Source organism: Muscardinus avellanarius, assembly GCF_963383645.1.
Source record: "Muscardinus avellanarius genome assembly, chromosome: 7".
Taxonomy (NCBI): Eukaryota; Metazoa; Chordata; class Mammalia; order Rodentia; family Gliridae; genus Muscardinus; species Muscardinus avellanarius.
The window spans coordinates 67,331,019-67,354,216 of NC_137793.1; the positions used below are offsets into that span (position 1 = coordinate 67,331,019).

Sequence of the window (23,198 nt, forward strand, 5' to 3'; positions counted from 1 at the left end):
GGGCTTTGTGCATGCCAGGCAAGCATTTAGGCACTAAGGTACATCTCCAGCTCAGGTGGAATATTTTTAAAGTACCTAGAATAGTGCTTGGTATATAGAAAGTACAGTATTAAGTGTTTGGTATACAGTGAGAATAGCTTCATCTATACCAGGCTACATCAGCCAACAGCCACGTTCATGGAATCAGATAAGAAAGAAGTCTGAGACCAGACCTCCAAGTTCTGAGGACCCATATGAAATGCCTCCAACCTAATGCTGTGTTTTCATTCTCCTTCTTCTCTTAGGATCATGGCAGACCACCTTGATCTTCTTGTAGGAGTGATGCTAATGGCCAGTCCTGCACTTGGAATCTCTTCTTGCTCCTTTGATGGTCAGATAGCCTTATTTCATTTCTGCAATCTCACCCAGATTCCCCAGGTCCCCAACACAACAGAGAGACTCCTTATAAGCTTCAACTATATCCGGATAGTAACTACCACTTCATTCTCCTTCCTGGAGCAGCTCCAGCTACTGGAGCTTGGGGCCCAGTTCACTACCTTGGCTATTGACAAAGAGGCCTTCAGAAACCTGCCCAATCTTAAGATCTTGGACCTGGGCAAAAGTCAGATCGACTTCTTGCATCCAGATGCTTTTCAGGGACTGTCCCATCTTTTTGAACTTAGATTATTTGGGTGTGGTCTCTCTGATATTGTATTAAAAGATGGTTATTTCAGAAATTTAAATTCTTTAACTCGATTAGACCTATCCATAAATCAAATACATAGCCTTTACCTTCACCCTTCATTTCAGGAATTGAATTCCTTAAAGTCCATAGACTTTTCTTTCAACAAAATACCTATGCTATGTGAGAGTGGGCTAAAACCACTCCAAGGAAAAATGTTCTCGTTTTTCAGCCTCAAAGATACTAACCTGTACAGCAGTATCATGGTGGACTGGGAGAAATGCATGAACCCATTCAGAAATATGCAGCTGGAAACCCTTGATGTGTCTAGCAATGGCTGGACAGTGGACATTACAAGAAACTTCAGCAATGCCATCAATGGAAGTCAAATTTCCTCTTTGATTCTTGCCAACCATATTATGGGTTCTGGGTTTGGCTTCTATAATCTCAAAGATCCTGACCAAAACACATTTGCTGGCTTGGCCAGAAGCTCGGTGGTACACCTGGATCTTTCACATGGTTTTATCTTCTCCTTGAAATCCCAACTCTTTAAGATGCTGAAGGACTTGAAGATTCTAAACCTTGCCTACAACAAGATAAATAAAATTCTCGATGAAGCATTTTATGGACTCGAGAGTCTCCAAGTACTCAATATATCGTACAACCTTCTAGGGGAACTTTATGATTCCAGCTTCTATGGGCTATCTAGGGTAGCCTACATTGATCTTCAAAATAATCACATTGGGATAATTCAGAGAAAAACATTCAAATTCCTAGAAAAATTACAGACCTTGGATCTCCGGGACAATGCTCTTAAAACCATCCCTGCCGTTACAAGTATATCTACTCTTTTATTAGGTGGTAATAAACTGGTGACTTTTCCAGACATCACCTTTACAGCTAACTTCATCCAATTATCAGAGAACAGGCTAGAAAATCTGGCTGATCTCTACCAACTTCTCCAGATACCTCATCTCCAGATTCTCATTTTAAATCAAAATCGCCTTTCCTCTTGTAACCCAAGCCATGCTGTTTCGGAGAATCTCAGCTTAGAACAGCTTTTTCTTGGAGAAAATATGCTGCAACTTGCTTGGGAAACTGAGTCCTGTTGGGATATTTTTAAAGGGCTTTCTCATCTCCAGCTTTTGTATTTGAATAATAACTATCTTAACTTCCTTCCTCCTGGAGTATTTAGTGACCTGACTGCACTCAGAGAACTCTACCTCAACTCCAACAGGCTGACAGCTCTTTCTCCTGGTAGTTTGCCTGCTAATTTAGAGATCCTAGATGTGTCCAGAAACCAGCTCCTATCTCCTGATCCTAGTTTATTTGTAGCACTTAGTGTCTTGTACATAACTCATAACAAGTTTATCTGTGAGTGTGAACTTAGCCCTTTCATCAGTTGGCTCAATCAGACCAATGTCACGACATTTGGGTCTCCTGCCGACATTTACTGCATGTACCCCAGCTCACTCATAGGCGTTTCCCTCTACTCCATTTCCACAGAGGGCTGTGATGAAGAGGAACTCCTAAGGTCCCTTAAGTTTTCCCTTTTCATCTTCTTCTTTGTCATTTTGTCTGTACTCCTCATAACCACCCTCATAGTCACAAAATTCCGAGGGTTTTGTTTCGTCTGCTATAAGACCGTCCAGAGACTAGTTTTAGGAGATCGTCCCCAGGGAGTAGAACCTGACACATACAAATATGATGCCTATTTTTGCTTCAGTAGCAAAGACTTTGAATGGGCACAGAATGCTTTGCTTCAACACCTGGACACACAGTACAGTGACCAAAACAGATTTAATCTGTGCTTTGAAGAAAGAGACTTTGTCCCAGGGGAAAACCACATTGCCAACATCCAGGCTGCCATCTGGAGTAGCAGAAAGATCGTCTGTCTTGTGAGTAGACACTTCCTCAGGGATGGGTGGTGCCTGGAAGCCTTCAGTTACGCGCAGGGCAGGTGCTTATCTGACCTCAGCAATGTCCTCATCATGGTGGTGGTTGGGTCACTATCCCAGTACCAGTTGATGAAATATCAGTCCATCAGAGGATTTGTACAGAAGCAGCAGTACTTGAGGTGGCCTGAGGATCTCCAGGATGTTGGCTGGTTTCTCAGTCAGCTCTCTCAGCGCATACTAAAGAAAGAAAAAGAGAAGAAGGAAGACAACCACATTCAGTTGCAAACTGTAGCCACCATCTCCTAGTCCAAAGAGCAGCTTGCAATGTATCTTAAGCCACAAATGATTCTTCACTTTGTCTTTTCATGTAGTTATCATTTGTGGGTCCTTTGGGGAGATCTTTATCCTCTTATGAAAACAGCATCAGCTTTCATGTCAACACAATGTTTTGTCTCATTGACCTCCAAAAAGAAAATTACAGATCTACAAACTGCAGCTGCCCAAAGATGTTTCCACTCGTCACTGATTTTCTTGTAGACCCAATAATACTGTTCTCTCCTTTTTGATGGACTACAGAATGTCCACGAAAAATGATGAGGGCAGCTTGGGAAAAGTTGCAGGTGGCTTCATGATTTCTCTAGAGTTCTGTTCTAGAATGGGCTGCTCAGGAATTCTGGGTTCTCTGATTTGCAAAACATTATTAAGTAGAAAACAAATAGAAGAGACCCGTTTCCTTCTTTGACCATAGAAAAATGTCAGTACTGGATGCTGGCCATCACACTCTGCCTTATGAATAACAGGTGGCCCCAAAAGAACTGGGTGAAGATAACTATGGCTCTGTGGCTACAGTGCACTTCCTACCTTACCTTCAGCTTCTGTAGTTCTAATCCTTGGGGGCGTGACCATTTTGCACATGGTCTTTCTTTCAGGCTGGCACCTGAACCTTCCATGATTTAGCATTCTTCTGCTTTCCTTCCTACCACACTTCATTTATGAACTGCACATGCCATTTTGGAAAAACATGGACTTTCCATATGGATCCTGGATTCAATTCTGATTCTGCTTCTTATTAGCGGTATAATTATAAGTGTGTTATACCCTTGCTGGGCCTCAGTTTTCTCACCTGTGGACATAATAATATCTACCTCATAAAACTTCTGAGAAAATTAAATTGGTCAAGAATGTCAAGATGTCTCATGTATTTTCCTAATGGCCACAAGAGACTACACATACTGAAGGCCTCCAGAGGCAGTTGCACTTTCTTTAAATTTGTATTTTTTAATCCTGAAAAGAATCTATGTGTATTTTTCACCCTAAACCTATTTTAAGTTCACTAATATGGAAATATTTTTCTATAAAAGCATTAAAATTTAAACCAAAGAAGGTACATCATAACTACCCCCTGATTCACATTAGACACCTCCACATCCAAAGCTCCCCCAGACCAGCAACTACAGCTCCAGATGTGCCCACAGGCGTGGGACTCAGCACTCCAAACTGTCACTCCCTTCCCTTCACTATGTCCCCCAAGTCCTCACCCCCCAACACACACACACACACACACACACACACACACACACACACACGCCTCTTATCCCAGCTTCTTTGGACTCCTTCTTATCTATGAGACTGAGCTTGCCCTACACACCAGCTAAATTGTTCTTATGCAAGCCACACCCTCCCCCCACTTTGCTACTTCTTCCTGGAATTGTTTCTCATTCCACATTTTTTTGTGTGTGTGGTGGTGGTGCTAGGGATTGAACACAGGGGCATTCTACCTCCGAGCTACACCCCAGCACTATTTCATTTTTATTTTCATTATTTATTTTTTATTTATTTATTTATTATTTTTATTATTTATTATTTATTGATTTATTATTTTCTTTCTTTTTTTTGGTGGTACTGGGGATGGAACCCTTCTACCTCTAGGCTACACTCCCAGACCTATTTTATATTTTTACTTGGAAATATTGTCTCTTAAGCCGGCACAGCTGGCTTCAAACCTGCGGGATCCTCCTGTCTCTACCTCCCAAGTGGGGATTACAAGCGTGCACCACCATGCCCAGCTTTATTTTTATTTTTTAAAATAGAGTCTTGCCGAGCGTGGTGGCGCACGCTTGTAATCCCCATGCTTGGGAGGCAGAGACAGGAGGATGGCGCAGGTTCGATGCCAGTGCGCTGGCTTAAGAGACCCTGTTTCCAAATAGAAAGTATAAAATAGGTATGGGAGTGTAGCCCGGAGGTAGAAGGGCTTCCAGGAACCCCAGTACCACCAAAAATACATACATACATACATACATACATACATACATACATACATACAATAGAGTCTCACTAGATTGATGAAAGTCTTACTAGTTGCTGAGGCTATCCTTGAACCTGTGATCCTCCTCTCTCCACCTCCCAAGTACTGAGATTATTACAGACATGAGCCACCATGCCTGGATATATATACATGTTTTTTAATCCAGCCCATGAAGCCCCTGAGAAGCCTTTCAACCCAAAGTTCTCTCTCTCTCTCTCTCTCGCTCTCTCTCTCTCTCTCTCTCTCTCTCTCTCTCTCTCCTCTCTCTCCTCTCTTCTCTTCTCTTCTCTTCTATCTTCTCTCTTATAAAAAAATCCTGGCACTTCATCTGTTCTTTTTAAACTAATACCTACTTCCTGCCTCCTTTGAGAGTTGTGAGTGCATCTGGCCACCTTTTCCTCTAGACTATAAATCCCATGAAGAAAGACCACATTTTCTACTTCCACTCTTGCCAGCCATGCAGACCACACCAGGGTCTTCCATCTGCACATCCTGCCCGGGCTTCTTCCCCCATTGAATTCCTTCTCCCCAGCCTTTGCCTCCAGCTTTTGGGGGAATTATCTAGCCTAGAACGGCTACCCATGTCTTATGGCTCAACAGATTTCTGTCCCTGAGATGTGACATTACATTGTGCCAATGTGTTTAGTATGTGTGAAGGCCATGTAGACTGTGAACCCTGATAGAGGGTCTTGTCTTGTTCATCTGTGTTTCCAGTCCCAGAATGGTGCTTGACCCATAGTGTATACTTGCTAAATACACAACGTGTACTATGATGCCTGGAGTCAGTACCTGCTGCTAGACTGGGGAAAGGGCAAGACAGGTGAGGCCATGCTGAACAGAGGCTAAGGGGGGGAGGCCACAGACTCTGAGAAACCCAGTGAACTTCATTTCCAGGCATAAAGCTCCTGGGTGTCGGCACAGTTGCAGTCTAGACCAGCGGCCAAGAGTTGGGCTAGAATGGAGGAATGGTTGGGGGTGGAGAGTAACCCACAGGGATCTGCAGTGTGTAAAGTCCCCTCGGAAAATACAGTCAAGCAAAGCAAGCGCTGCTGCCTGTGATAGTCACAACCAAGACTCAGGAAGATTGGGAAGCACAGTCTGTGCCGACACAGTCTCACTTGTCATAAGGGCTCAGCAGCCACAATTTTCCCCAAGCTGCAGCAGCGGGGAGGCCATGCTCCTGAGGGCTCTCCTTACCAAAACCTCCTATAAGGACAGGACTCCTGAGGAAAGGATGTTGCTAGTTTGGGGTGGGAGAGTGGGGATAGGGTGGGGATAATGCTACACTGGGGACACCAGTCTCTCCCACCCCCACCCATGCTTGCTTTGGGAGACCATCCCCATGACTGATTTTCCAAACCAACTCTTGTACATGCAAAATGACAAATGGTGAATATTTTAATAGGAACAGTAAGTTGGAACACAGATAACTCTTGATATATGAAAAGGGTTCTGTCTCATGGCCTTTTCTAATTGCTATATTTAAAAGCATAAATAGCTGCCAGGCACGGTGGTACACACATGCAATTCCAGTAAGTGGCAGGCTGGGACAGGAAGATCGAAGGTTTGGGGCCAGCTGCTGCAACTTAGACTCTGTTTTAAAATAAAAATAAGGCCTGACATAGTGGCACACTCTCCTAATCCCAGTACTTGGGAGGCTGAGACAAGAGGATTGCAGGTTTGAGGACAGCCTCAGCAACTAGTGAGACTCTCATCAACCCAGTGAGACCTTGTTTCAAAATAAAAATAAAATAGGACTGGGGGTATAGCTCAGAGTTAAAACCCCCGTAGGCTCAATTTCTAGTACCACAAAAAATAAAAAAACAATAAAAGGGCTGGAGATGCAGGTTAGAGGTAGAATGACTCTGTGTTCAATACCCAGTACCAAATAAATGAATACAAATAAAAACATAAATAGCAGGCAATGAGACACTTTTTTTTTTTTTTTTTGGTGGTACTGGGGTTCCTGAAAACCCTTCGCCGGGCTACACTCCCAGACCTATTTTTTATATTTTTATTTGGAAACAGAGTCTCTTAAACCAGTGAGGCTCGCTTCGAACCTGTGTGATCCTCCTGTCTCCGTCTCCCAAGAGCGGGGATTACAGGCGTGGGCCCCCATACCAGGCAATGAGACACTTTTAACAAGCATCTGTTGTCGCTTCTAGGTGGAGTTTGAGGGAGACTTCTTCACGTCATACTTTTTAGCCACTATTGAAATCACCATGGCACTCTAGTTTAAGACATCTTTTCTGTCAAAGACCCAAAGCTTTCTTAAATTCTTTTCATTTGTCTTTTCTTCCATCACCAACTTGGTATCTGGACTTCTTTCTCAAGCCATTTTCCCAGGTCTTTATCTCTCCAGCAGGTTGAGAAGTGAGTCCTGGGGGCCGCTGAGACCCTAAGAGATTGTTCTCTCACTCAACAGTTCAGGGCCCAGTAAACATGTAATCTCTGCTGTGCTGGTTAGATTTCTGTCACTGTAACAAATAACTGAGATAGTCAACTTATGAAGAGAAAAGGTTTCTTTGGGCCCTCATTTTTGGAGGTTCTGGTCCATGATTGGCTGACCCCATTGCTTTTGAGCCTATGGAAGAACATCATGGTCAGAAATGTGTTGGAGCAAAGTGGCTCACCTCATGGCTGGGAAGCAAAAAAAGAGAGGAAGAGAAGGGGCTGGCCCCACCATCCCCTTCAAGGGGGACCTGAGGACTCCCTACTAGGCTCCATCTCTTAAAACGTTTTTGTTGTTTCCCAATAGTACCACTCTGGGGACCGAGCCTTTAATGCATGGGTCCTTGGGGGACATTCAAGATCCAAACTATAGCACCTCTAGAGCGTGGTTAGGGTCATGCCAAAGTAGGAGGAACTATTTCATTTTAATCTAAGAATACTGAGAGCTTGCCATATTGAAATAGAAACTATTCTGGAAAATACAGAATACTGCTTGGGGCTGCTGAACATTTCAAAGAGAATCTCACTCATCCCCCAAATGTAGTTGATGCCAGAAATTCCTTGTCAATCACATACATCCACAATGAATGATGTTCTGATAGTCTTCAGATCATGTAAAATACGTATGGATTAAAGTTTTGAACCATGAAGTAATTATATTGGAAGAATAAGAGACTATGATATACAAGTATAAGATTGTTACATGTCCATCCACCACAATAAAAAGCCAGTATAAAATCTTTATAAGATTAAATCAAGAAATAACATTCTGAGTGCATATTTAGAAATATGGAAATTCCAGAGGGGGAAAAACAGATGATGCTCAATGAAGGATTTCTGTCGCGTTCTTCCACTGGCAACACTTAGAAGACCTGGAGAAATTGTATTTTGGAATCTATCTCAAGGCACTGGAGGACGACAGGGCAGTGTATAGGGCCATGATTCAAAAGAAGAAAATCAAGAGAGATGACCATATTGGAATTAAGACTTCCTAGCTGGGCACAATAGTGCACACCTCTAATCCCAGGCTGACACACCAGAATCTCAGGGTCAAGGCAGAGAAGGAAGGGAGAAAAGAAAAGGAAAGAAGAAAGAAATTAAGACATTCTATCAATTAGAAAAGGCTTTCAATGAGTGAAAAGGCAAACCATAACATGGAAGAAGATATATGTCATGCATTCTATGAAAAGGACTTATAACAAAAATCTAAGAGTGTGTCTACAAACCAATAAGAAAAAGATGAAAATAAAAATGGGCAAGAAGGCCAGGCCTGGTGGCACACGCTTATAATTACAGCATTCGGGAGGCTGAGATGGGAGGGCTGAGGTTCGCAAACAGCCTCAGCTACTTAGCGAGGCTCTCTGCAACTCAGTAAGACCCTGGTTTAAAAATAAAAAGATTAAGCCAGGTGTGGTGGCGCACGCTTGTAATCCCTGCGCTTAGGAGGTGGAGACAGGGGGATCCCACAGGTTCGAAGCCAGCCTCCCTGGCTTAAGAGACCCCGTTTCCAAATAAAATATAAAATAGGTCTGGGAGTGTAGCCTGGAGGTCGAAGGGTTCCATCCCCAGTACCACCAATAAATAAATAAATAAATAAATAAATAAATAAATAGGGCTCAGAGGTACAATGCCCCGGGTTCCATCCCCAGTACTGCAAAAAAAAAAAAAAAAAAAAAAAATGGGGGGAAAGAGCTTAAAGAAATTTTCCAAAGTATATTCAATAAGCCAATGAGAAGGTATTTGAGCTTCTTTAGTCATTAGAGAAGTGCAAATTGAAGCCACATTGTGACACCCTAACTCCCCCACCAGAGCAGGTGAAATCAAGGTGTGTCAAGTAGTGGCAAAGAGGAAGCACTATGGAAGTTCTCCTGTATTATTGATAAACAGGTAAATTGGTAGACTTAAAAAGTTCATCAGGATCTACTGACATTGAATTTATCTACACTGTAAGATATTGCAGTTTTAGTCATTGATACATACACACCATAGATCCATTTACATAATTACTGAAAAACACATAAAAATATGTTATCATCATTATTTGTAGTAGCCAACATTAAAAACAGCCCACAAGCTAGGCATGGTGGCTCACACTTGTAATCCCATCATTTGGGAGACTGAGACAGGAGGATCATGTAGGTTCGAAGCCAGCCTCAGCTACTTAGTGAGGCCTTTGCAACTCAGTGAGACCCTGTTTCAAAATAAAGAATAAAAAATAGGGCTGGGGTGTCGCTCAGAGGTAGATACACTAGATTTATTCAATACACTAGAATGCCCCTGGATTCCACCCCCACTACAGAAAAAAAAAAGCCCACATATCCAGTAGCCATAAAATGAATAAATCAAATAACTAAAAACTGGACAGAAATTATAACCAATTACAGCTACATGCAACCACATGAATGAATTTCACAAAAATGTTAAGCCATAGCAAATCATAACAATTATATACTGAGTGGTTTCATTTTTAGAAATTTCAAAAAGACAAAACCCACCAATGGTGGTGATGACGAGGGTCACCTTTGAGGCATCTTGGAGGGTTTTTTTTGAGACACTAGTTATGCCCACTTCTTGACCTGGGCTATGGTAATTGAGTGTGTACACTTGGTGATGATATATTTTATCTGCAACTATTAATTTGTTAACTATTTCACAAGATCTTATTCTTCAATCTAAAAACAAAATTCTTAAGAAACAGGTGGGGTTTTTTTCTAAAGAAATAGAAAACATGTAGTAGACAATTTGTATAGAACTACTGGTACATTCTACACCCAAATACCTTATTTTTGCTCCAGAGAGCCTCTGGTCTAAATGAGTTTCTTTGCTCTGGCTCTCCAAAGGAAAAACACAAGGATTATGGTGGGGGCCTAGGGAAATTTGGGGGAGTGCAGAGGACTGCAAGATTTTATTATAAGTCTTTGGTATTATTTAATTTTTAACTCTGTCCATGCATTTCATTAACAATACTTAAAATATACAAAAATAAATATGGACTTAACATGAAACTGAGACTTCTGCCCATGACAAAAGACATATAATATGGAAAGAATGAACCCGAATTTTAATATTAAACTACTAAAAATAATAACAGTATTTCAATAGGTGCATGCAATGGTGAACAAGACATATATGTGTTTGTATATAATGTTTTACTTGGTTTTATTTTTCCGAGGTTAAAGGAATTTTAATCTGTTTTACTTAGTGATTAAATATTTTATTTCTCAATTACCACAATATCTTTCACTTAGATAGAGCTTTTAAGAAATTAACCACATTTATTTTACAGAAATTTCCATGGAAAGAACTCTCTAAGTCTCCCGTGGGTCTCCCAGCCACTACAGTTCAGGCAAGCCTGACAAGGTGGCTTTATTCCTGAAACCTGGGGACTGATCCAAGTGGCAGGAAATCAAGTTTCTTTCCCAGCTCAGGCTGTTCACCATCACAGGCCTCTGTTTCCCTGTCTCCTCCCCAGGAAAGTCGCCTCTCTGAGACGTGATAAAAAGCAATGACATCATGTCTCATAGGGCCCAGCCACCCTTCAGGGAACAGGTGCTTTGGCCAAGTGAAGGCTGGGACATTTTTTTAATGCACTGACTTGGGTTGCTGCTCAAGTAGCCCTCAGGGCCTAACACTTGAGGCCACCTTCATGGTTTTTCCAATGACCTGGGCCATTAATTGGATCCTAGCACTTTCTCCAGCTGCAGCTGTGTTATAGGGCCAGTGTCTTCCAAGCCTGCAAGTCATGCCAAGTCTGGAGAGATTTGCAAAAATACGTTACCAGTGGTTTATGTGTTCTGGTCCCCATGAAAACAAGAGAAGCTTTTTGGAGAGGGAACGAAGAATTCCCTCTCATGCTTCTAAGACATTCAGACTTAAGTGTTCAACAAAGAAGAGCTGGTGTCACTGGTTGGTGAAGCCTTTGCCTCTATCCACACTCAGGCTGGAATCCTAAAATGAGCCTTGGGTTCCCCAGCTGGTACCCTCCCCAGTAGCAGCTATAGATGACGCTCTAGGCTTTTAATCAGAAGAAGTAAGGTGCAGTTCTAGCTGTGTGTTGCACAACCTCTAGAGCTTTATGTTTTGGTTAATAGTTGTGGTTTTTCTCCAGGATTAAAAAGTGTATAGAAACAATTAGCTAGTTTCTAGCACAAAATAAATGCACATTGACATGTACTGGTGCAGAAGAAAATCCATGTTGCATAAAAGGACCAACGGGATTTCCCTGGGCTCCCTGGGTCTGCCTCCATGTCCCCTGGGATGCATGTTCCCTTTTTTTTTCCTTGGGATCAGTATGGCCTCTCTGGAAGGCTAGGCAATGCCTATGGAGACCTGAGAAGGAAATCACTATGCTGGTACAAAAAAGGCAATAAAATGAATAAATTCTAAATGTACTCTTTAATCACTACACCCATGCAATCACTACCTCAGTTAAGATATAGAATATTTCCATCATTCCAGAAAGTTCCCTCTTTCCCTTTACTGCCAATCCTACCCCTGCCCCAACTCAGACAGCCACTCTAGTCATTTCTATCCACATAGTCATTTTGTTTGTTTTAAAACTTTTTGTAAATGGAATCATTCAACCAACTTTTAAATCTGATTTCTTAATATAATTTTTGAAATGCTTCTAGATTATTATCATATAATCTGCTTTTTCTTTTTTATTGCATTGTGTAGATATAATTTATTTATCCAGTCTTATTAGGAGACGACTGGGCTATTTCCAGTTTTTAGGTGAAACAAAGTTATTCTGTACAATCTTTTACAAATTGTTTTTTGGACCAATATCTAGGGTTGAAATTGTCATAGGGTAAACTTTCCTATGAGTCTTTAAGATGATTATAACAGTTTGAACTTCAGCCAACTATGTATGAGGTTCCAGTAGCTCCACATCCTCCCCAACATTTGATGGTATCATTCTTTTGCATTTTAGCCATCTCAGTGGGAGTGAAGTTCTCCCACTAGAGTTTTCATTCACATTTCTCTAGTGACCTTTTCACATGCTTGCAGAGTTAAATTCATAGCTTCGAGGGGTTATTCCAGCATGAGACTGCACCCACTGAAGGGGACTCTGTGATACCAAGTGCTTGGTTTTCCTCATCTGTCTTCCTTCTGAACATGAGGGAAGAGTTAGAAGCTGTTGTCTTGGGCTAACCCTCCAGGCTGACTTTTTGGTAGCATCTTATTAAACACATGGGCTCCTCTGCCAAGAAAAAGGAAAAGAACTGGCATTAATTGGGTTCCTTCTATTTGCCAGCCTTTGTAACCAGGCAGCAGTTCTTTAGTTCTTGTCTTCCTAAAAGAGAGCTTTCAGTCATGATACACAGATTGAATAATCATAAAGAAGCCAAGTGTGGTGGTGCACACTTGTAATCCCAGCATTTGGGAGGCTGAGATAGGAGGATAGTAGTTCAAAGATGGCCTCAGCTACTTAGTGAGGCCCTTTGCAACTCAGTGAGACCCTGCTTCAAAAAATAAAAAGAATGAAAATAGCACTGGGGGTGTCAGTTGGAGGTAGAATGTCCCTGGATTTCATCCCCAGTACCCCCCACACACAAAAATAATAAGCATAAAGGATGTATTTAGCAAGGTGAAAGTATACTCTTTAAATGGAAACTTTGAATGCCTGAAATATACAGAATGGCTTCTGTTTTCCTGACTGAATTCTGATTGAAATAGGGAAAAAGAGGGAGAGGAGAGAGAGAGAGAGAGAGAGAGAGAGAGAGAGAGAGAGAGAGAGAGAGAGAGAGAAGAGAAGAGAAGAGAAGAGAAGAGAAGAGAAGAGAAGAGAAGAGAAGAGGAGAGAGAGAGAAGAGGAGAGAGAGAGAAGAGAGAGGAGAGAGGAGAGAGAGAAAAGAAAGGAGAGAGAGAGAGAAAAGAAAAGAAAAGAAAAGAGGAGAGAGAGAGAAGAGGAGAGAGAAGAGAGAGAGAAGAGAGAGAGAAGAGAGAGAAGAGAGAGAGAAGAGAGAGAGAAGAGAGAGAGAGAGAAGAGAGAGAGGAGAGAGGAGAGAGGAGAGAGGAGAGAGAGAGAGAGCTTCCAATGAGAAAATGTTTTAAAGCCTGTTGGGAGACCTAGAGCCCACTGTTTTTATTTTATTTTATTTTACTTTATTTTATTTTATACTGGGGATTGAACCCAAGGTCCTTTTACCTCTAAACTACAGCCCCAGCCCCATTTTTTTTTCTATTTCAAGAATGAGGGATATTGCAACTGCTCTGTTGTAAAACCTGGAGAAACAAAGGCCAAAAAGCCACCTTCCAAAGCTCCCAGCCCGAAATACTTGAGGAGATGAACTTCAGAGCTTTCCACGAAGCCACACAATTATCTGTAGCAGACAGGGATATTCTGAGGCGTGCTCCAGGGAAACATCTTGAATCAACTCCCCACAAGTCTGGCTGTGCCTGCCTCTGGAGGATAATGGCCTTTCCTCTGCCTTCTTCCTGTCTCAGGGGTGTTGTTCATCTTCAAGCTCTGCTCAGGAACCAGACAAGGCAAGAGTTTAGGAATGTGTTCCTAGCCTTGCTTCTTCATGCGGTGAAGACTTTGAGGGGATTGGGGTGGATCACGCAAGCTGACCTCAGACAATCCAGCCACCCCCTCTAAGAACTGCTCCACCCTCAGAAGGAAGTGTGTGCCCTCTGGGGCAGCATATCCAGGGACCCTCCAAGGAAACTGAGGCATGGCATGCGAGTCTCTTGTAGACAACATTCACAGTGATATAATCCAAAAGGAATGATCATACAACTTAGAGGAAAGAAGATTTACTTGTGCACAGTGTTTTGGAGACTCTGGGTTCAGATCATGTGAGGCCAGGTCTGAAGCTCAGGGCTTGGTGGCAGGAAGCAGGGAGAGAGTGCGCACACAAAACTCTGCTCTCACGTTGTGGAGGCCAGAAGCAGAGACAGCCAGCAAGCAAGGGCATTCAAAGACACATGCACAATCCCCAAGGCCACACCCCTGGGATCCCTCCTTAGCAACCAAGCCCCACTTCGAACATTGCTACCTTGTTTTTGTGAAAGCTGGGGAGGCTTTCTAAATCCAAACCATTACAGTGTCCCCACAGGAAGGGTACAGGGGTAGGAAGGTACAGGCTCAATGCATACCTTAGAGGCCTTACCCAAGGTAGCCCATGAAACCATCTTAGCCAAGGTCTTAGCCAAAAGGCAATAGCAGGCATCTCATCCAAAGGGCAAATCAATGGCAGAAATGAGAGGGCAAATGTTTATAGGTTATGGAGTTGGAGATGGGTCAGGAAAGATGAATGACTAAGACCCTTCCCTTTGCCCAGGTTCTCCACTGGGTCATGGAGTCCCTGAGCAGCATTTCCAGAAGTTCACCAGGTCTTTCAGACATCAAGAGATAGCAGCACCTGGTTTTCTTAACAGTATAACATACCTGGAATATTGTCACTTGTACAAGACTGGAGTTGAGTATTTCTCAGTGACCAGGACTGTAGCAGATCAGATTTAGGATTAAGGTAACATCTAAGAAAGTTGACCCCAGCCTGGAGAGGCCACCATTTCTCCTTGGGTATGTCAGGAAGGAGGGCAGGCGACAGCCCTTCTCTCCTGGCCAGACCTTACCATGCAGTCATCACCAAGCTTCAGTGCTGCCTCCTACATATTTCTGACTTTACTTCTTACCACCCCTGCTGTCTGGCTCACTCATCTGGTTACTCCTGGTTACCAGAGTAGCCTCTGTGATTCTCAGCGCTGGAGAGGCATATGTATCATCACTTGGGAGATTTTCAAACTCTTCACACCCGGGCCTCGCTTCAAATTCAATCATGATTTCTGGAGATAGGACCCTAGGCACTGCTTAAAGGTTGCTCTGGGAGGTTCTCAAGGAACCCAGTTTAGTGATTACTGTTGTGACTGAGTTCTCAGCCTTCTTGGTCAGACGTGGTGGCACACACTTGTAATTCTAGTACTCGGGAGGCTGAGACAGGAGGATTGCTGTTTGTGAACAGCTTCAACTACTTAGTGAGGCTCTCTGCAACTTATTGAGACCCTGTTTCAAAGGATAAAAATAGGGCTGGGGGCCAGGCATGGTGGCGCACGCTTGTAATCTCAGCATTCGGGAAGCAGAGACCAGAGGATCATGGTTCGCAGACAGCCTCAGCTACTTAGTGAGGCCCTTCACGACTCAGTGAGACCCTGTTTAAAAATAGAAGACTGAAAATTAAGGCTGAGGTTGTAGCTCGGAGGTAGAATGCCCCTGGGTTCCATCCCCAGTACCACAAAAAATAAATCAATAAAAATAAAAAGTTCTCAGCCTTGACAGGAAGGTAAATACAACCACAAAGCTTCTAAAAAATCTCATGGCCTTGTTTACACCACAGACCAACTGCATCAGGCTCTAGGGTGGGACCTAGGCCTGGGTATTTGTAAGTTTCCTGACTCTGGTGTGCCCCGGGGTTTTGCTTGGATTCCCTGAGTACTACTCCAGTCTTCATTCCTCCTCTACCAGCAGACACATCCAATAACACATCCAGTGATGCTGCTCTCCAGTTTAAAAAAAACTTTAAAAAGGACTTTATTGCTTTTAGGATAAAATTCAGAAGCCGTCTCTTAGCTTCCAAGGCTGTTCTGGAGATGTGTGCATCCTTCAGTAGGGGGTATGTGGTAGGTGGCCCAGAGCGTGAGCCGCTCCCCTGAGTGCCCCTGGGTTGTGAAGGTGGCGCAGGAGCTAGACAGGCAGAGAGGGAGGACATTGGAGGAAAGTAACCAGAGTGACAGCAGGCTGGGTGGTGGAGGTGGATCGACATGGAAGCTGGGGGAGGGGCTGGCAGCTTTACTGACATACACTGGGCTATAATGGACATTGTTTTGGGGTTGCCTCTGCCCATGCATCTGTGGGCAGCCTGCTCTTTGCTGGTTTGTCTGCTTCATCTCTGCCCTTGGTGGTCAGAAGGAAGGAACGGGGGAGCCAGGAAGGCCGGGCTGGGGTAGAGTTGCAGTGCACACTTCGCAGAGCACCTGGGGCTGCCCAGGGCATGGGAAGAGCTGTGGTTAGGGTAATCACCATGATCAGTTCCAAGCTAAGCTTTTAGACTTTGTCCTAAGAACAAGGAGATGTCATTGGAGGATTTTAAGCTGAAGGAACATGACCCGATTAGTATTTTTGAAGAAGTAATCCTGCTGCAGTTAAGGGAATAGGCTACAAAGATACCACCAGAGAGTAAAGGATTTAGTTAATAGAATTTTTATTCCCCCTTAGGAATTCAGGCAGAAAGGGATGGGAAGAGAGGGAATGAGGCCCAACAAGCGGCCTGTGTTGGGGTCCTGGAGCCAGGGCTGAGCACAGGAATGGGGCGTCAACTGCCCTGTGGTGCAGAGTGAAGTACACAGCATGGCCAAAGGCTGGGGAGGGACTGTGGAAAGCCAGGGTGGCAAAAAGGCCACCTGTGTATTGGACCTGGCAGAAAAAAAAAACTCTTTGGGCCCTGGTTTCCCCACCTCTGAAGTTAGGGCAATATGCATGCTGAGCTCATGGGGTCTGCAGGGATTCCGTGAAATAAATCCTTAGTGAGGATACAGCAGGAGCCCCTGCTAACTGTGATCATCATTTCCAAATGGAGGGGCCACAGTGCCAGCCAGCAAGAAGAGGGCAGATTGGGACAGGTGGGTTGGAGGGAACTAGAGGAAGCCTGACTCCTGGTGGGGTCTGGGGTCCCCTAGTCCAAAGGCATGTAGAGACTGCTTAGGGCATCAGGTGGATTTGCTTAAAAGGGAGAGATTTGGAGTTGACCAAAAGGAGAAGGAGGTGTCGAGCATGACTCCAAGATTCCAGAGCCATTCCGTGAGCACAAAGTGAGGAGCCTGAGATTAAAATGACATCTTAGATTTGAGACACCTCCCCCGCCATTGAGGTGCCAGGGGCTTCTAGGGCTAAAAAAAAAAAAAAAAGAGGGGAGCGTTTAAGCGCAGAGTAGAAGAAGGTGTAGACTGGAAACCCAAGGCTCAGGGACAGAGTTCTGGAAAGCAGAGGTATTTAAGGAGCTAGTAAGGGAAGAGACACCTTGCTGGGCATGGTGGAGCACGCTTGTAATCCCCGCACTTGGGAGGCGGAGGCAGGAGGATCGGGCAGGTTCAAAGCCAGCCACATTGGCTTAAGAGACCCTGTTTCCAAAAATAAAAAAAGTATAAAATAGGTCTGGGAGAGTAGCCCAGAGGTAGAAGGGCTTCCAGGAACCCTAGTACCACCAAAAAAAAAAAAAAAAAAGAGAGAGAGACCCTGTTTCCAAATAAAGTGTGTGTGTGTCTGTCTGTCTGTCTCTGTGTGTGTCTGTCTATCTATGTGTCTGTGTGTGTGTCTGTGTGTCTGTGTCTGGGAGTGTAGCCCGGAGGTAGAAGGGCTCCATCCCCAGCACCACCAAAAAAAAAAGAAAGAGACTCAATGAAGGGACTTAGGAGTGGTGATGGGAGGGGTGGGGGTGAGCCAGGAGACCAGTTCCAAAATTAAGACACATGAAATGAAATAACTGCCTGGGAGGGTGTGAACAGATGGATGCATAATGGACTGTTGTAGTTAAGTGCAGCATGGAGCTCCCATAACGTAAGGCCAGAGAAATCATCAGTAGCTGTGGCTACGTGCAGGTCACCGATGAACTCAGGACAGTGTGGAACCATCTGCAGTTGCAGGAGCGTGACAGGTGGGTGAGGGAGCGGAGACAGAAACTGGAGACCGCTCCAGCCAGCAACTCAGCTGAGAGACAAAAAGACGAAGGTATTTTGGAGGGAGACACAAGGCTTAGAGAAGGTTTTTGTTCTAAGATGGAAGAATCTTGTGAATGTTGAAATGCTGGTGGAAAGACCCAGGAAGGGGGAGAGAGCTGGAGAAAGAGGAGATCTCTGGAATGAGTAAGAAAGTGGATGCAGATGAAGACGCCCCCCGGAACCATTAGGAGCCTATGGGAGAAAGTGAGTGTGGGTCAGGGAGGAGGGGAGGGCCAGACGAACTCATAAACTCCCCTGCGCACAATCCTCGACTGTGTTTTCAGGCAGGGCCAAAAGTATATTTTTGAACTTGGAAGAAACAGAAACCAAATACAAATAGGATTACTCTTTACAGAACTGGCTACAAGTCTGTTGTGGTAAAAAGAATTTAAACTTTTACATTTAGGCTCTGACATACTCCGACCTCCATTCCCCACCCCATTTAGGACGGCAGATTTATTCTCGGTTGCTAACTCCTTTGTTTTGTTTTTAGAAAACACGCGAGCGTGCGTGTGTGTGTAAGTGTTCATCTTGTTTTGGCTGGGAAAATTAAGCCATCCAGATTTGTAATGGAAAGAAGCCTTTGCCTCTCACGCTCATGGGCGGTGGGTGACGGAGCCTGCAGTGGTCCGTGCATGGTCCGCGTGCTTGTCAGGCAGCTGAGTACGTGGCGTTACAGCAGACACTGAGGAATTCTTTCTCTCACCGGGTCCCTCCTCATTAATTGCACTTAACTTTCATGGAAAAAAAAATGTTTTTTTTCCTTGAAGTGTTTCACCATCTGAGTCAGAGTTGGAGTGAATCTTTTGGGGGAAAAAGAGAGCTAAGACTGTTTCAACTGTTTTTGACTGATGGGATGTTGGAAAACACACACACACACACTCACACACACACACACACACACACACACACACTCACACACACTCACACATGGTTTTTTGGTTTTCTTCCCCCCTTTGTTAAAAGAGAAGAGGAAAAAAAAAAAAACATTGACCTATTTTTATACTCACGTAAGTCACCAACGGTAGAGCTATAAACTCCAAACTTGGCGAGGTTAAGGCTGACATCTTTGAAGAGAGGAACGCAGCTGGCTGGAAAGAAAAAGCCCATAAACATCACAAAAGTTTAAAATCCCGCATCCTGAGCCTTCAGAGGGAAACGTTGCCTATCCAGAATTTCAGCAAACCTCATTATGGGAGCCCCACTAAAAAAGCTTCGGGACGTTGCCAACTGCTATTTCTTTTCAGTAAAAACAAGCTGAAAACATAGGGAGAAAAAGAAGCAGAAAGCAAAGCAACATTCATCATCCTGCAGCACAGTGAGAAAGGCACATATTCCTAAGCCAGCACGTCCAAGACCAGAGCCGCAGACCCCTGAATCCACAGCGGAGAGAACTGCAAGAGTTTTGCTGGACTGATGTGGGTATTTACAATCTGCATTCGAAGGCACAAACAGCCCAGTCCCAGGCACTGGGAGGCTGAGCAGCAAGCCCCTGGGGGGAGCAAGGAAACCAGCAGAGCTGATTCCCCAAAGGACACCTAAAGTTTCAACCACAGGAGATTTCTTGATTTAAAAAAAAAAAATGGCTCAGATATATCCAAGGACAAATTGTAATACTAACTTCACAAGAAAAAGTTGCATTTGACCTGGTTTCACTGTAAGCGTCACGCTTGTCCTACCCTATCCATGATGTCAGGGGAGACCTCCTGCGTTTGTTTGGGGGTATGATATGCCCTATAGGGGAGGAAGGGCCAGAAAGTCAATAAAGAATGGAGTTTGGAATCAGAGACCCAAGTTCAAAGCCCCGCTCTGATCATCACTGCTTGAGCGAGTTACCTCTCCAAGCCTCATTTCTTCTTGGCAGGAGTGTTGTGAGCCTGACACAAGGTGCATACTCAGTAAACAGGAGCCGCACGTAGTAGCAGTCATGACAGCTGGTGTACGTGAGCCACATCTTTTTGCCTTTTCTGTTTATTTCTTATATTTAAGTCCTTCAAGCCCCAAACTCCTCAAGCCTCAATTGTGAAGTGAGTTGTTTTTCTTTACCAGCAAGCACACCATAATCACAGGGCGCTCCAAGGCCACTGCTCTCAACGGCACCCAGCCTCAATGTGGCAGGGAGCAGCATTATTATTATTATTGGTCACTCACCTACAGGCTACACCAGTGTCTAGCAGACAGGAACTCACAAGACTTGGTTTTCTGGAATAGCCTAGAAGAAGGTCTCTCCCCACCTCACCCCTGACTGCCCTCCCCCCACCTGCCGGCCCCAGAGTCCTCCAGGCCCCTCAGCTCACCAGCTGGCCCTGTTCCAACCCCAGATTTCCACCCTTTCAAAGTCTCTCTCCAGCTGTTTAGGCAATTCATCTTTCCAGCACCGTCCTGACTCCAAATCTGTCATCTAGTCTGGGAATTGTGGACTCTCGTTCCCTAAAACATTATAATCCATCTCCAACACCTTGTCCCTGAAACCATTATCACCTACTTCAAACAGAATTATTAAGCGGGAAGAGATTCTCCGAGACTCTCAGGAATATTCCATGTTTAAAATAACTTTATTGGTATATTGTAATTATACAACATAGTGAGATTCAAAGTGATATATTCACATATGCACACATCACTTGGCATGCTCCCTCCAGACCCCACCCTCCCCTCCTCCCTCCCAAAGCATGTTCCTGAGATTGGGAGTGAGTCCTTCATATAAGGACGTAACAGCTGGGTGTGATTGTGCACATCAGTACTTGGGAGGCTGAGGCAGGAGGGTCGCAGGTTTGAGACCAGCATTAGCAACTTAGTGAGGCTCTCACCAACCAAATGAAACCCTGCTTCAAAAAATAAAAATAGATATAAAGGGCTCAGGTAGAACGCCCCTCACGCACACAGAGAACATAACATTACTTGATTTGTTTTCTTCCTGAGACCTCGTTTTTCTGCTCACCTTCTCCACATCCCCCAATTCCCTTCCACTGCTCTACTGGTCTCTCTCCTCTTAGATCTAAAGTCCCTTTCATTCCTATTTTCTCTTTAGTTTCCACATATGAGAAACAGCAGATGAACCTTGACCTTCCGAGACTGGCTGATCTCACTTAGCATACCATCTTTAGTTCCATCCATTTTGCTGCAAATGACAGTTTTGTTCTTTATGGATAAGTAAAACTCCACTGTGTGTGCATACCACATTTTCTTTTTCTTTTTTTGCTGTACTGGAAATGGAACCCAGGAGCATTCTACCTCCAAGTTACACCCCAACACTTTTTTTTTTAGTCTTTATTTTTGAAACAGGGTCTCACTGAGTTGCAAAGGGTCTCACTAAGTAGCTGAGGCCGTCCATGAGCTGTGATCTTCCTGTCTCAGCCTCTCGAATGGATTACAAGCATGTGCCACCACACCCAGCACCACATTTTTTAAATCTATTCATCTGTTGACAGATACATAGGTTGGTACCATAATTTGGCCACTGTGAGTTGCACTGCTGTAAACGAGGGTATGTAAGTATCATAGTCTGTAAATCTTTTGGAAAAAATACGGAGGAATAGTATGGATGGGTAATATGGTGATTCCATTCCTACTCTTTTGAGAAACCTTCATACTGAATTTGATCTCTTTGGTATCAAGAAAACAGTGGCTCAGAGCATCCTGGGTTAGATTCAACCATGGGGCCAGATGCCTCAGCCTTTCCTGAGGACTGAGACCAGAGGGTGTTGCAATAGGCCTTACAGGCCCTTCTCCTAACTTCCAAACCCTCTAATGGCGTGGCCAACATTTTTGAGAAGGAGGAAATCTGAAAAGGACCTTCATTGTGAGCCTCTCCCAAGCCCAGAAAGTACAATGTGCCACTCAAAAAGTGTGTGGGAAGCCTGAGTATTCACAGCCCGCTAAACTTGGGCTTTTAAATGTCCACCAAAGGCCCATGTGCTGAAGGCTGAGTCACCAGCCTGTGGTGCTATTGGGAGGTGGTGAGACCTTTAACAGGTGGGGCCTAGTGAAAGGAAGTTAGGAGAGATTGTGACCCTACCACTTCCTGTCTCTCTCTTTGCTTCTTGGCTACCATGAGGTTAGAAACCTCCTCAATCATGTGCTCCTGACCTGATGTATTGTGCAGCAAGAGGCTCAGAGTAACAAGGCCAAGTGGCCATGGACTGAAACCTCTGAAACCATGAGCCGAAATAAACCTTCCTCCTGATAAGCTGACTATCTCAGGTATTATGTCACAGTGATAGAAAGCTGACTAGCAGTGCCCAGTACTGTGCTAGGGTGGGATAAAGAAATGTTGGCTGAGCACTGCTTTTCCAGCAGTCTTAGTTTACAAGCATGCTTTGAGCATTTGCGTGTGTGCAATGAGCACTTGCGTGTGTGCAATGTGGTGGTTTAAGCATCACAAGGTGGGGCTGGAGAAAAAAACAAAGCTAAGACTCATGCATGCCTCAGATGCCTAGCTCTTTATACACATGTCCAAGCTCCACCAGGAGAAGTAAGGTGAGCATACATGCTGCCACTGACTAGGCACAAGTGGTGGTGGAAACAATATATGTGATATAATTTACTGTAATTTGAAGTTCCTGGGGGAAGGGCAGGATCACACAAGCTGTGATGTGCATGACTTAATCCTTGAAGGGTGAGTGGGATTTAGAGCTGTTGGGACTCTTCCTGGGCCCCTCAGCAGAACCCATGTGTCCTCCCATGGTCTCTCTGATACATATGTAAGTCCAACCTATGGATAAATAAAGGCAAAGGTTTCCCAAGGACATGAAAAATCATCTTTCCCATACCCCAAACTTGATGTACTGTGTTTCAGGAGGCTCAAAGGCTCAAAGTGACAAGACCAAGTGGCCATGGACCGAAACCTCTGAAACCAGGAGCCAAAATAAATATCTCCTTCGTACAAGCTGACTTGTATTGTGTCACAGTGATAAAAAGCCAACACCTCCCAGACAGTGAAACATCCCCTAAATCTCTTTTATTAATTTTTGTGTGGTACTGGGGGTAGAATCCAGGGGCATTCTACCTTCAAGCTACACCCCCAGCACTATTTTTTATTCTTTCTTTCTTTTTTATTTATTTATTTTTGGTGGTACTGGGGATAGAACCCTTCTACCTCTGGACTACACTCCCAGACCTATTTTATATTTTATTTGGAAACAGGGTCTCTTAAGCCAGCGCG

The 23,198-nt window shown here is 44.1% G+C and overlaps 1 protein-coding gene across 1 annotated transcript; it reads left to right on the top strand.

Moving 5' to 3' along the window:
• Positions 1–288: 288 nt before the first annotated feature.
• On the top strand, positions 289–2,865 carry TLR5 (toll like receptor 5; the record flags this gene model as incomplete). The annotated part of the gene is made up of 1 exon (XM_080699464.1): positions 289–2,865. One exon carries the CDS (start codon positions 289–291, stop codon positions 2,863–2,865), a length of 2,577 nt encoding a protein of 858 aa, XP_080555590.1.
• Between the last annotated feature and the right edge of the window lie 20,333 nt (positions 2,866–23,198).